At 38.0% G+C, this 15463-nt stretch overlaps 2 protein-coding genes across 3 annotated transcripts in view; one reads left to right on the top strand and one right to left on the bottom strand.

The window, feature by feature from the left end:
• Positions 1 to 5998, bottom strand: part of snx11 (sorting nexin 11) — a 29608-nt gene extending 23610 nt beyond the window's left edge. The window contains exon 1 of one of the 2 annotated variants that reach the window (XM_057825203.1): positions 5062 to 5998. The gene's annotated coding sequence lies outside the window, so the exon portion shown is untranslated. The remainder of the gene's footprint in view (positions 1 to 5061) is intronic. The other variant, XM_057825201.1, reaches the window with a different exon arrangement.
• On the top strand, positions 2451 to 13585 carry cbx1b (chromobox homolog 1b (HP1 beta homolog Drosophila)). Its single transcript, XM_057825208.1, has 5 exons — positions 2451 to 2643; positions 4771 to 5010; positions 5096 to 5246; positions 10249 to 10343; positions 13087 to 13585. Exons 2-5 carry the CDS (start codon positions 4805 to 4807, stop codon positions 13226 to 13228), a joined length of 594 nt encoding a protein of 197 aa, XP_057681191.1. The 5' UTR covers positions 2451 to 2643; positions 4771 to 4804; the 3' UTR covers positions 13229 to 13585.
• The last annotated feature ends 1878 nt before the right edge of the window (positions 13586 to 15463 follow it).

Genomic DNA, 15463 nt, shown 5'->3' with positions numbered 1-15463 from the left:
TTGTGCCAAGCTCCAGACTCCAATATTAAAAAGGACACCAAAAAGAGTACCATGATCCAAGATTAAGAAACCGGTGGCCAAAACAAGCCCTACTACTGTGGGACCATTAGACATATGAGGACGTGAGTAAACATCATATTTTGTATTATGTCAAATACTGGGATCATGGCACACGTTTTAATGCGGAGGTGGTTTGCATTTTGTGGCTGATTGTCTACTGAGAATATCACTCGGCCGACGACCGGCGGCTTGTTTGCACCCCCCCCCAACTCCGCTTATTGCCCTCTTCGCATGCCTGGTGTTCTGTCAAATTTTCAACCCCATTAGAAATTGCAACTTTGTGTTAAAAATGGCCGTGAACACAGCGATTACAAAGTAAACACTACAAACTTTCGTTAAATAAAGGACTATTTACTTACGTTTGATCATGGACCAACATTTAGAAAAGTTCTCCTCAGACACATCCTGCCATTTTTGCTGCACAACAACTGCACGCCGCTCTCTGTCTACATCTTTGCTGTGTAGTAAAGCATTATTTTACCCCATATTCGTGTTGACCATGTGGCAACTATGTGCTGCACCGACGTCGGCCGGTTTGCCCGGCGGTACTGCTCAGTTGCCTCGCGGTCGAGCTCTCCTGTCCGACGCAGGGGAACGAGCTGTAACTTGCTCGCCGCCGGGCGGGTTGCCGATCGGCGAAGACAATCGACAACCCCGCTGCCGTGTGATATGATCCGAGCTAGTTTTGTGTGATTTTTCGCTTCGAAAAGTAAAAATAAGACTTTGAGACGTTACTCGGTTCGGATTAGCATGTTGGCTAGCTGTCAAGCCTCTGGGTTTGTTTACATTCTCTGAAGCCATGGCAGGGAAATGACAAAAGCCTGACTAACTATGGTGGCATAAAATATCGTTCGGAATGTGTGGACAGTAAAGGTGAAGTCGACAGTTTTGACCATTATGGAGTAATTTTGCCATGTCGTACTGAATAAATGCAATTTTTATTCTTTCATATTCCATTTAGCACAAGACTGTTATTTGTCATGACCGTACCATTTATTTAGCAATTGGGGAAAAATACTTGGGTAAAAAGAATACCCTGTAAAAATATTGGAGTAGAGAGACTGAAAAAAATGACATTTTGCGGCTCTCATCGCTGCATTTTCCTCGTTCTGAATAATTCCCCCTCAATGGGCTGAATTCTAAATCAAATGAAACCATGACCCTGCCGGCGTCATCCTCCTGTTGGGGACGCTGGAGCCCTATAACGGTAGGCATGGCTAAACAGCGGATTGAAAGACTAATTTCTCATCATCTGCGCTTTGCATAATTGTTGCATATAGTCGAATCGTCTCTAAATGTGATTCTAATTCACATAATAATGCTATTTAAGACTTTTTTTTAATGCTGTCGTACGCACTTTTAAGATCCCTTTTTTTCTGATTTCCAATTGCACCCAAAGTAAAACAAATTCCCTTTAAAATTATTAAATGGCATTTACCCCTCTGTGAATTTTCTACATAAAAGATTTGAAGCCACAAATTGTCCCGTTTGCTAGTAATTTACTCAAAGGACAGACCACATCTTCTATAACTGCATGTATAGCCATGCATTTAGGGAGGATTTACAGTCACCATTAGTTGTCAAAATGTGTGCCAGTCCCAGACATTAATTGGAAAATTGGAAAATATTATTTTTGGACTTATTGTAAAAAAAATATTTTTCTTCATGATCTGTCTTTAAGTTCTATAATAATAACAGGCAAATTTGTATACATTAAAATAGATTTCTCAAAAGCAAACCAAAATTGTATAATTTTCAGAAGGAAATTATTTTTTTCTCCTCTTTGAAGTATGAGTTGTGAACCTGCTTTGAAACTGTTTAAAATGCTTGATGACTTGTCAATTCTCAATTGTCAATTAGAAAAAATAAATAAAAAGGGAAGATGGCCGGGTGAAAGTCCATGACGCTTGCGCACGGCGTCTCGCTTTCGCCTCTACTGGCTCGTTTCAGACATAAATATCACATATATAAGGCTAGATATCCACCCGCAATCAGTGGTGTGATTAACTGACGGCCATTTTGCGTCGGAGGACGTCTATGCTGAAAGGAGTGAGTGATTTTCTCCACTAAAATACACTTAACTTGCTGAAATCCTGACGGGTTTACAAACGGTTCGGTTTATAAAAAACGTAGTTATGACTCATGTTGGATATTAAAAAAATAGTTATAATTATTTTAGATATGCAGAATATTTGCTGCACCTGTGACGTTAATAACATATGAAGCCGTTTTAAAATCTTTTGGAAGTTGAGCAGTCAAAGCAATTTCAAAGTATTGGCTCAATGAGCAACGTCTGGTCCTGACGCAAAATGGTCATCAAATGCCAATAGCTGTCCCGTTTGTCTCACGGCACGCATGAAAAATCTAGTCTTATATGATAACTATAGTCTCCGACGGAAAGGGGCGGAGACGTTAGGCTACATTTAGCTTGAAGCTAATCAAAAGCTAACTGCACGGTGTTACCTACGAGGTAGGAAAAAACATAGTCAAACGCCGACGATATTGGCGCAGAATTAAAGCCAAGCGTGTTGCTGTGGTCCTCTTTCGGGCATATCTCTCAAAAAGGAACATTTTGGGTCAGCGGTGAGTTGAAATTGTTCTTCCCTCCAAAAAGCGAGGGCTTTAAAACACATTGTGTTGTGGGAGAGAGAGCGAACGAGGGAACGTAGCAATTTGCCACCTGAATTGGCATCTCTGGTTTCATTGTGCCAAACAAAAAAAACGTCTCGAATGACGCGAGGGGACGCGGTGCATGCGACTGAAGGCGAATGCAACCCCAACACAATATGGAGGATGGAACGCTCCCCTTCATGCTTAGCAGCCTCCTGCATGCTTTGTCGTGCTGCTCGTTCATTCTCCGGCGCTCCTGTCCTGAGCGGCAATTGTGGCAACAACGTGGTCATATTTAACGTGTTTATTTCCACACTAATTCCAGATCCTCGATTTTCCAACGGCACCGTTGCATCTGAATACATCGCTTCAACTGTTTCTGTTGTTTTCATACAATCTCGTTGCTAAAACAGGTGGTTGCTTGCAGCTTTTTTGATTTGAAGATCGCTCCCTTATTTTTAAACGCCCGGGGGTATTAATTTTTCTCACTGGTCCTAAATATACTCCCGTGTATACGCTGTAAATAAATCAGTTAAATAACTAAATATTGGAAAGAAATGTATTTATGTATATAACGGGCAAGAAAATACTTTTTAATAATTTCAGAATGGCCAGCCTTATGAAATATTTTCTATTAACTCAATGACAACGAGAGCCATCCAATTCTTTAAACCGTAACGACTGACTGCCAATGCTAATCTTTCACTGCCATTGACGGCGCTCGACGTCCAATCCATTTTGACTGGTAGGAATTGAGTTAAAAATAACATAAAATAACATAAAAGTTTTAGACTATTTCACAAATTTAAATGTATTACTGTCTTCGTTTTAAAAAATAAAAAAGTCGAGGCAAAGATAGCTTTGTTTTTACAAGTGGTTTTAATTCTTTTAAAGGAAATTATGAATAAAACATGGAGGAAAGTATCAAATGAGATCAAAAAGACACAGGAAAAATACAAAGTGTAAACAATACATTCCTATGTTCCAATTATCATATCATTTGAAGAGGCGAGTTCAAACGATCAAGGAAAGAAGGATTTTTTCCTCAATCGTGTTATTTATTTCCTGGCCTTTTTCTGTGAAGAACTCTGAGAGGGTTATTATCTATTTAATTAATAGTGTTATTATTATTATATTTTTGTTTTATTTACTTTGTTCTGTGAAGAATCCAGAAAAGGTTATTTGATTGTGGATTTCTGAAAAACAATAATTTTTTACATTTAGGCACTCCTGCAATCGTCACACTTTTTCTGTTACAAACTGACCCCGGCCCCTCATCAGAGAAGGGAAAGGTTATGTGGCCCTCACAGGGAAAAGTTTGGGGACCTCTGCTTTAGCCTTTTAAGGTGTAGTAGTCGTGTTAGCATGGCATTCGCGTTAACGTTAGCTTTAGCATGGCGAGCATCCCCTTAAACTTTTACTTGTCTACATCTTGTCGTGGCGTCCTGGTGGGTTTAATTTAGGGTTGCAACTAACGATTATTTCTATAGTCGATTAATCGACCAATTAATTAAACGATTAATCGATCAATCTGATGAATGTCACTTTTTTCAATTACCTTCACAGTTTAACTTGGAGCATGTTGTAAGTAACAAAGAAGACAAAATCCAGTTTCAAAGCACACTCGCTTGTATGACAATTTACAGTTTGAATGGGAGTTTGTGTTGAGACTCTAAAGTTCTAAACTGTTATATGAATAGGTTTATGTGGTGGTTACTTTGTTAAAAAAAAAAAAAAAAAAAAAATTTTTTTTACTTTCAACTTTGAGTATATATACTCTGAGTATATACTGTATAATCATAACAAAATGTGCTGCGTTCATTGGTTTGGTAGCACTAGACCGAATTAATCCTTTAAATCTCAGGTCAAGCAATTTAAAAAAAAAAAAAAAAAAAAAGCCTTTCAGAATCTACGTGCTTTAAAAAAAAAATATCGGCTGATTTGGCTTACAAAATCTGGTATGGTTATCGGCTGAAAGGTTTTATAGATATCAGCATTTGAAAATCCCATATCGGTCGGCCCCTAATAATATACTTGATTATATGAAAATATATCACTCTTCAGTATGCCATTTATTTTATTGTGTGTCCTTGTCTACAGCTGGACCTAAAATCTCCAGGTGTACGTAAAGAATATGAGCCTGACTGCAGAAACCCCAAACGATGGCCCCAGTGTTACAGAAGAGAGCAAGTTGCCCGCCGTGGAAAAGAAGGACAAGAAGGCTGACGATGTAGCTGAGGAAGAGGAGGAGGAGGAAGAGTACGTGGTGGAGAAGGTTCTCAACCGGCGGGTTGTCAAAGGGAGAGTAGAGTACCTTCTCAAGTGGAAAGGATTCTCAGAGTGAGCGTCAAGTCAGCACTAACACAATAGTCATTTTGTCGCGCCACTAACCTTAATATTGTTCGTTGTGTGATCATCACAAAAGGGAAGACAACACGTGGGAGCCAGAGGACAACCTGGACTGTCCCGACCTTATCGCAGAGTTCCTCCAGTCTCAGAAGTCGGCGCACGAGGGCAAACGAAAGGCCAGTGAAGGAGACGGAGAAGAGAGTAAATCCAAGAGGAAGAAAGATGACGTGAGTCCAAATTAGTACTCCTACTGTCATAAGCAATTAAAGCCAGCAACAATGATTTTAATATTGAATTGTTCACCGAATAGTCAAGGTATCCGTTAGAGGTGGGAATCTTTGTGCACCTAACGATTCGATTACGATTCAGAGGCTACGATTTGATTATAAATCGATTACTGATGACAGACCGTTTACTAATGCCCGCATCTAGCTTTCTGTACATGTGCTGCTATCGCCACCGAGTCTATATTGCATCTAGTCCTATATAAATATGATATCTACCTTAACATTATGTGGACGTACTTTGTAGCAGCTGTCGTCAGCAGTCAGGTATGTTGTTGTTTTTTTATCTCGCGGCATGAGTTGAGCTAGAGCTGTGAGTTAAGCATTGGCATTACCCGAGGGGCCGGGAAATGACAAGCATGATGTTTAGCTACTCTCGCTCCGTTCCTCATTGCGTCCCGAAGACCGCGTGGTGCGCTGAGTGTGTTTTACTTCCGCTTTACTTGACATATTTCAATAATCGTAATTTGGATGTTTCTGAATCGTTCTCGAATCTTCCACGGCCAAATCGCGAATAATCTAGGAATCGGAAATTTCGCACACCTCTAGTATCCGTGGGTTCTTAAAAAGTAAAAAAAAAAAATAATAATAATAATACATTCTTAAATCCAGTAATTGGACTTTAAATGGTCTTTATGGCCTTTAAATGTGTAAATTCCTCCTAAAATATCACAAAAGGTCTTAAATACAATCTGGAAAGGTTTTAAAAATCTATTGATTGAATTTTTCTTTCTTTTTTTTTTTTTTTTTTTTTTTTTTTTTTAAGGGCCCTATAACGTAACTACCTGTGCTGCCTTAACAAAATCAATTTACAGTAGTTACATGGGTAAATGCAAATATAATAATTTCTGGCTTGGGATCGCACAGTTCAGCATATAGGCGGAGTTTGACTTTTGGGGCAGGGGGAGGCACAACATGTTGATGACCCCGAAACGCAGTGTCAGAAATAAAATGAATTTACAACAATATTTATAATAATGAGTTGAAAATGAGCGTTTTTTGTTTCTGATCATTCTTGAGGGGAATTCTAAATCTGGCTGCTTAGACAATACTTTATGCCAAGATCGTGATCCATTGACTATGGTACGCCTGCCGGTGTCGTGGCAATGTAGTTACACCAGTCAAAAATTGTATCCACTGGGCGGAGCCATATGGAGGTAGATTGGTGTCTTTATTATTCAATCAAAAAAAGTTGCTTCAATAATCAATCAAAAAAAGTTGCTTCAATAAAAAAAATAGCTTATTCAATCAAAACGTTTTCAACCCCCAAAAAGTGTGTTTGAGTGCAAAAATAAATCTGAAACTCAAAGAAATGCATGTGAAACCAGTTGTTTTTTTTATTTGATTTGAAGTCTGTTTTTTTTTATTTTTTTTTTTATTTATTTATTTATTTTTTGATTCAAGCAACTTTTATGATTGAAGTAATGTTGATTTGTGTTTGGGCCACATTTTGGCTAGGGCATATTTGTCTTTATTATTCAATCAAAAAATAAATATAAATTTTTAAAAAGAAAAATCACTGCAATCAAAAAAAAGAAATTTCAATCATAGAAAGTTTTTGGATGCGAAAAAATATTTGAGATTGAAAAATTTGCATTTGAACACTTAATTTTTCATTGAAAAAATTTTTCTTTGATTGAAGCAATGCTTTTTGTGTTTGGGCCATATTATGGGTAGGACATTTATGTCTAAATCATTCAATCCCCCCAAAAAAGTTGCTTCAATCAAAAAAAATATTTTCAATCAAAGAAAAAAATCATTTGAAAAATAAAATTGCCCTCGCGTAATATTTTTTGGGGGGGGAATGATATGCATATCAAATGACCATCTAAGATGCTAGTCACATGATCTGTTCGAAAAATAATTTTGACCCATTATAAAGATATATTGTTCATTTCATTCAATTTTGTAGCAGTTTTATTGCTTTATATATATATATATATATATATATATATATATATATATATATATATATATATTAGGGCTGTCAAAATTATCGCGTTAACGCGCGGTAATTAATTTTTTTTATTAATCACGTTAAAATATTTGACGCAATTAACGCACATGTCACGCTCAGAAAGTATTCTGCCTTTTGGTAAGTTTTACAGCAAGGCTTTTTGTGCTGTCTAACAGTGAACTCTTGTGGTCGCTTTGCGACATGGTTTATTGTTTTCTTGCCAGTTCATTATGGCTGCACGACGTCTCGGGCTGATAATGTTGTGCTTATATGATCCTTGGACAAGATTTGTCCGTAAGTATGGTTGTTGTAAAGAATGTACATATTATGTTAGTAAGCGAAATGTTATATTTTTTGCATGAGACGCTTTTTGTTTATGTTTAGTGAACCTGTATAGCGTGCTAAGCTAACGTTGTTGCTAATGCAATGCTTGTGTACTTTTTTTTTGTAGTTTTACGACGGTCTAAAGAAGACAATGGTTTGAGGCCATTTTATTAATAAATCAGATGAAAAAGGGAGAAGTCTAATTATTAAGACTAATTATTTTAATTGTTTGACAGCCCTAATATATATATATATATATATATTAGGGCTGTCAAACGATTAAAATTTTTAATCGAGTTAATTACAGCTTAAAAATTAATTAATCGCAATTCAAACCATCTATAAAATATGCCATATTTTTCTGTAAATTATATATATTCTGTAAAATACATTGTTGGAATCGAAAGATAGGACACAAGATGGATATATACATTCAACATACGGTACATAAGGACTGTAGTGGGTATTTCACTCTACTGTCATTTAAATCTGTCTATGCTGTCCTCACTCCGAAGCGTCTACTATTTCCAAAGCTAGACAGCTAGTGAACGACGCCTTAATAATCAGACTTCTTACTTTTTCATCTGATTTATTAATAAAATGGCCTCAAACCACTGTCCTCTTTAGACCGTAGTGAAACTACAAAAAAAGTACACAAGCATTGCATTAGCAACAACGTTAGCTTAGCACGCTATACAGGTTCACTAAACATAAACAAAAAGCGTCTCATACAAAAAATATAACATTTCGCTTACTAACATAATATGTACATTCTTTACAACAACCATACTTACGGACAAATCTTGTCCAAGGATCATATAAGCACAACATTACAACGTAGGCGTCAGCCAGAGACGTCGTGCAGCCATATTGAACTGGCAAGAAAGCAATAAACCATGTCGCAAAGCGACCACAAGAGTTCGCTGTTAGACAGCACAAAAGACCTTGCTGTAAAACTTACCAAAAGGTAGAATACTGTCTGAGCTGGACATGTGCATTAATTGCGTCAAATATTTTAACGTGATTAATTTAAAAAATTAATTACCGCGCGTTAACGCGATAATTTTGACAGCCCTAATATATATATATATATATATATATATATATATATATATAGGAAAGTCAATTACATGCAATGACACTTTTCGGCCGGGGGGGGGGGGGGGGCTTAAAATCCGCCTATGGTTCAGCACACTGTTGATGCCGGTTAGGGCTACAATTAACAATTATTTTTTATAATCGATTAATTAGATAACTGTCACTTTTTCAATTACCTTCACAATTTAACTTGAAGTTGTAGGCATGTTGTAAATTCCAATGAAGACAAAATAGATGACTATTTCCTTCAAAAATATTATTTTATTACAACTTCCTGACTTCACTGTAGTCTACAACTGTACTGTTTTAAGTACTCTCATCAACAAAGACAAACGATAAAATTGGCTTCATTTACTCACCTCTGACTCCGGTTGGACCCCAATTGCCAGCCGTCATGTCAGAGCAGCGGGTGAAGTTTCCCGTGTTGAATCATATTAAGCAGCAGTCTCTCCTCTCGGATCATAGAAGCGCTGCCTCGCATCAAAGTCATCCGCCTTAGGTGCGCTATTTTCGGCTTGGGTTCGAGCCGACGGCTGGCTGGGGCCCGACGAGTGGTGGCCATTATTCTTGCTTCATCATGCTTTTATGGCTTACGCCATTGGCGTAGTCACTCGTCACTCAGACATGTCGGAAGTAGCGGCGAAGTTCGATCTTTGGGTCAAAATGATTCAATCAAAAAAAAGTGCCTTCAAAACTTTTTCCGCTTTCAAAAAAGTGCCATCAAAACTTTTTGCTCTTCAAACAAAGTGACACTTCAATCAAAAAAATACATATTTCGAATATAAGAAATATTTTTAAAAAAGAAAAAAAAACATTCAGTGGGGAGAACAAGTATTTGATACACTGCCAATGCATTGGCAGTGTATCAAATACTTGTTCTCCCCACTGTATGTATACATTTTTAGGGGGGGCAATTTTATTTTTGCGAATGTAATTTTTTTTTTTTTTGTTTTGTTTTGTTTTTTTGATTGATGCAACTTTTTCTGGGATTGAAGGATTTAGACACAAATGTTGACACATAATATGGCCCAAACGCAAAAAAGATTGTTTCAATCAAAGAAAACAGTTTAAATGAAAAATGAAGTGTTCAAATGCAGATTTCTGAGTGTCAAATATTTTTTTGCATTCAAAACTTTTTTTCTATGATTGAAAATGTATTTTTCCTGAACATTCCTGTTAGTATGCGGTACAGCTTTCATACTTTTTCAACCTAAATCCGGCGTTTAATTGCTGCATGTGTCTGAGCGACCGACTGCGAATAACTGAAGCAGATTGTGGGATGGCCCCCTACTTGAAGGCGTGGCGCAGTGAAGGTGGAATCTGACCCTTTAATATCATTATGAAGTCTATGGCTAATAATAAAAAAGAAAGCATTGAGGTTGCAATAAAAGAGAATATTTACTATTGAGAGGCTCAAAGTCAACGCAACAAGTAAACCAGTTGTTGGTTAATTTGGTCATGGAGGAGTTGACGATGACTGGAATAATCGCGGCAGCCCTAAAAGCCCTGCTTTGAGGTTGTAGGGAAAATCATCGACGTGAATAACATTGTTTTGTTTATGTTCAGACGGAGAAGCTGAGAGGCTTCGCCAGAGGTTTGGACCCAGAAAGAATCATCGGTGCCACTGACTCGACGGGGGAGCTCATGTTCCTCATGAAATGGTTCGTACCTGTCCCGCGACAGCTTTATTTCAACCCTTTCAGGGATTGTGCTCACTATAGTTGACACTTAAGACCTTCAACACGTTATTAACTAATCTGAGTAGATTTGTGTACGTCGCCCTCTAGTGGGTTGCTGTCATTAGTGGGGTGTTTGCACACCTCAGCAATGACTGATTCGGTACTTCCGGTGGGTTTGCGCGGATTAGTCTATGGGGCAAGTGACTATTAGGGGTAGGGAACCTCACGACATGATACGAGGCTCACGATGCCTATTCTCTCACGAGCAATGATTATTGATACATGGATAATGAAATCATTTTACGGTATTTTACAATACAACTAATGAACAGAAAAATGAGCTCTTTTTAAACTTTTGTGAATTTCAATGAGTTTATTACAAGTAGAAGTCCAATCCGTTTAAACGGGAAGGGTGGCAACAAATAAGCTTTCGTTCATTCACATACCCCTCCGACTTCAGACGGATTGGACGTCTATGGGCCATCAATGGCAGCAAATGAGTTAACTTTGGGGCATTTCAGGGGCATTATTTTTATTTATTTATTCATTTATTTATTTTAAACAATGACACCAACGATAATATCGATTCTTGGCTGGAGCAAACCGATAACATTTTGGGATACAAAGTATCATGATTTCTCATCATTTAGAATTTTAGATATATTGTCACACCACAAGTAACAATTATTGGTCATTAAAAAAATGAATATCAGCAATTATTTTTTAAATGACTGAATATTGTATTTTTTAAAAAATCCTTTTTAATTACTCTAAACTTAAAAATTAAAACAATGTTCAAAACTAAGTTAATGAAATTTAAAATGCAAACAGAAAAACACACCGGTTAGTATCAAATTATTTCCTGCCATAGACGGTGTTAGACGTCCAATCCATTTTTACTTATCGACAACGATAGATGTCCAATTCTCGAAACCTAGAACAGTTGCTGTGGATGCTCTTCTTTCACTACCACTGCCAGCGCTAGATGTCCACCCCATTTTACTCAATGATGATAGACGTCCAATTCTCGAAACCGGGAAGACTGGCTGTGTATGCTCATCTTTCACTCCCACTGACAGCACTAGAAGTCCAATTTTTTAAACTGCTTAGATGAACACAAATCTGATATCCTGGCAGGAATCTTTGTCAACAGCTCTGTCTCTCTGTTTTTATTTTTTATAGAAGTTAGGCTATAAGTTCTCAGACGGGGACTTTAGCAATGTCTTTAACCGCATAGGGCCGAGCATCTTGCTGACAACTGCTTTGCAGGCAGGTAGATTTAATGTCTCTGCCACAGTGTGGCTGTTTTTGGATTTAGCAACAGTTCAGCAACAAGGTAACTTGCTTTGAGGGCCTATTTACCTTTGTAGTTTTTCTAAAAAAAAAGTTCACTGTTTCTGTGTTTTCACAAAGGTGAACAAAATAGTCCATTGACTTGTTTTGAAGCGACGGGTGTTTCGTTTAGAGATGACGTAGTTGCTCATGTCGCGTTCAAGAGCCACTCTGATTTCTAGCCATCAGCCACCTTGCTGTCCTCGACAATGTGTTGGAATTATTAAACACGGGGCGGGATTGACGGTCGTCACAATACGGATGAATGGATGTATATCGACTATGGCTGTCAAACGATTAAAATTTTTAGTTGACTTAATCACAGCTTAAAAATTAATCGTAATTAATCGCAATTCAAACCATCTCTAAATATGCCATATTTTTCTGTAAGTTATTGTTGGAATGGAAAGATAAGACACAAGATGGACATAAAACATTCAACATACTGTACATAAGTACTGTATTTGTTTATTATAACAATAAATCCACAAGATGGCATTAACATTATTAAGATTCTTTCTGTTAAAGGGATCCATGGATGGAAAGACTTGTAGTTCTTAAAAGATAAATTTGAGTACAAGTTATAGTAATTTTATATTAAGAAAAAGAACGTCTTCTGCGCCGCCCAAATGCATGATGGAAAGTTGGGCAACCATAACTGTCAGTGGTGGCTGCAAATGCGTCATTGTAAACTGTTTGAGGCAACGCATGAATGGGGCATTCTGTGCATGCGTTACTTGCGTCAAATATTTTTACGTGATTAATTTTAAAAATTACCGCCCGTTAACGCGATAAATTTTACAGCCCTAATATCGACACTTGACGAGTCTAAACAAATGATTTACATGGGGTCCACATTGTCGCGGATAGCAAGGTGGCTGATGGCTAGACATCCGAGCAGTTCTTGAACGCGACACGAGCAACACTTCGCCCATCTGCAGACGACTGAGAACTTTCTACCTATTCCTTCCTTCCAACTGCAACTCCGCCCAACGATGTTTAGAAAAAAAAGCGGTATTGGATAATTTCTCACGGCACACCGGTTGAAAAACACTGCGATAGACATCCAATCCTTTAAACTGGGAAGACTGTTTGTGAAAGCTCATCTTTCACTCCCATTGACGGCGCTAGACGTCGATTTTTTTTAAACTGGGGAGACTGGTTGTGAATGCTGTCTTTCACTGCCATTGACTGCTTTGGAATTCCAACCCATTTTGATTCAATGACATCGATAGTGGTCCAATTCTTTAAACGGGGAAGATTGGCTGTAAAAGCTAATCTTTCACTCCCATTGATGGGGCTCGTTTGCCCTTCCCAGTGGAAATGGATTGGACGTCTAGCGCCATCAATGTCAGTCAGTGAATCAACTTTTTTTCTTTTCTTTTTTAAATAGGAAAAACTCTGATGAAGCAGACCTTGTTCCAGCCAAGGAAGCCAACGTTAAGTGTCCGCAGGTGGTCATCTCGTTCTACGAAGAGCGGCTCACTTGGCACTCGTACCCCAGCGAAGATGAGAAAAAAGATGACAAAAACTAAAAAAAAAAAAAAAAAAAAAAAAATTTGTGGTTTTTTGGATTCTGAGGGAGGGGACTCGGTAGGGCGTGGGATTGAACACTTCACAGTCTGACGCTGGTTGTGCTTTTATGTGTTTAGAATGTCGTCATCCTGCTTGCCACCGTGTCCATGCAGTGTTCAATTTTGTCATTTCACACCTTCACCCATCACACTCGTATTGTATTTCCATGTCGCCTTTTTATTCGCCCCGCCCCCTCCAGGTCATCTTAGACGTCGTGTTCTTATGATAATCCGTTCGTTGTAATGATTCAAATTTTGGTGGTGGTTGTTTTTCATGTCTCGCTGTCATTTTTGGACAATAAACTCACTTTTTGTTAACGCTGTTGTCTCCGCTTGCTCATTGATAACAGGGTTTTCTACATACTGTATATCAGAAAATCTAATTTAATGCTTTTTAATGCCACAATATACTAATTTAATGCCCATACCCAACTGCAGATAGTTTCACACACATAAATTGCAAGTAGAGTTGTCTGATAATGACTTTTTAACTGATACCGATATTATCCAACTCCAAAAATCTGATACCGATATATCCGGTCATTACGGCTACTTGTATTGTGATGCCTCACTGGATACTTTCATAATGATCAATGTAACAACTTCAAGGTATTCCAATAAACGTTATATAAAAAATAAGAACTTCAACCGAAGTTATGGGGAAAAAGTGCGTATATTGCACCACTTTACTGTGGAAATAAAAAAAAAAAAGCAAACATCTGTGTTTCAGAAGTGCAAATTGCCGATAAGGCACTGCCATATCACATATGGCTCACACACTGAGGTATGTAATGAGTTTATTTTTTGCACCATAAATGCAAATGGTCTGCTCGCATAAATCAAGCATCTCAGTTTAGAGACATCTAATGGTCGATAAGCCTAACTGTTGTGCTAAGCTGTGACCAGCCCTTGTACCAAGGCAGAAAGCTTTGAAGACAACTCGAATATTGGTCCCAAATCGATAATCAATGGTGCAATATAATGTACTTCATAACTGTACTTGAATACATTTTTGTGTATCTGTACTTAACTAAAACTATGAAGTGGTACCTTTTCCTTTTACTTCACATTTTAGTGCAGGTAACTGTACTTTTTACTCCACTAGTTTTCAAAATGTCGACTGCGCTACACATTATTTTGTTTTCTTTTTTTCTAATTGTCAGTAGTTTCGTTTTCATACCCCCGGCTGAGCACTAGGGGCAGCAACAGGAGTACAAGCAAGATTAGGTCGGTGAACAAGATATTTACCAATAAAAACCACCACAGTCAGTAGGTACAGTAGGTACAGTACAGTAGGTGGTGGTACGCACCTGATAGTTGCTTACAATCCGCCATTAAGAGAAGTTTTGGGAGTTTTTCAGTTTGGTAAGCGTTTGTTTACAGTGCAGTACATCTTATTGCTTGTTTTTCCATTCTGCGCAGTGTTAAATAAAACTGAGCAGTCAATGATCATTTTTGGGTTCTTTGAATATTGACTTAGATGTCTGCAGTGGGGCAAATAAGTATTTAGTCAACCACCAATTGTGCAAGTTCTCCTACTTGAAAAAATTAGAGAGGCCTGTAATTGTCAACATGGGTAAACCTCAACCATGAGAGACAGATTGTGGAAAAAAAACAACAAAATCACATTGTCTGATTTTTAAAGAATTCATTTCCAAATTAGAGTGGAAAATAAGTATTTGTTCACCTACAAACAAGCAAGATTTCCGGCTGTCAAAGAGGTCTAACTTCTAACAAGGTCTAACGAGGCTCCACTGGTTATCTGTATTAATGGCACCTGTTTTAACTCATTATCGGTATAAAAGACACCTATCCACAACTCAGTCAGTCACACTCCAAACTCCACTATGGCCACGACCAAAGAGCTGTCGAACGACACCAGAGACAAAATTGTAGACCTGCACCAGGCTGGGAAGACTGAATCTGCAATAGGTAAAACGCTTGGTGTAAAGAAATCAACTGTGGGCCCAATTATTAGAAAATGGAAGACATACAAGACCACTGATAATCTCCCTCGATCTGGGGCTCCATGCAAGATCTCACCCCGTGGCGTCAAAATGATAACAAGAACGGTGAGCAAAAATCCCAGAACCACACCGGGGGACCTAGTGAATGACCTACAGAGAGCTGGGACCACAGTAACAAAGGCTACTATCAGTAACACAATGCGCTACCAGGAACTCAAATCCTGCATTG

The sequence above is a fragment of the Corythoichthys intestinalis genome, chromosome 21 (assembly GCF_030265065.1).
Source record: "Corythoichthys intestinalis isolate RoL2023-P3 chromosome 21, ASM3026506v1, whole genome shotgun sequence".
NCBI lineage: Eukaryota > Metazoa > Chordata > Actinopteri > Syngnathiformes > Syngnathidae > Corythoichthys > Corythoichthys intestinalis.
The sequence above is the reverse complement of the archived record's forward strand: the minus strand, read 5'-3'. Positions and strand labels throughout refer to the sequence as shown.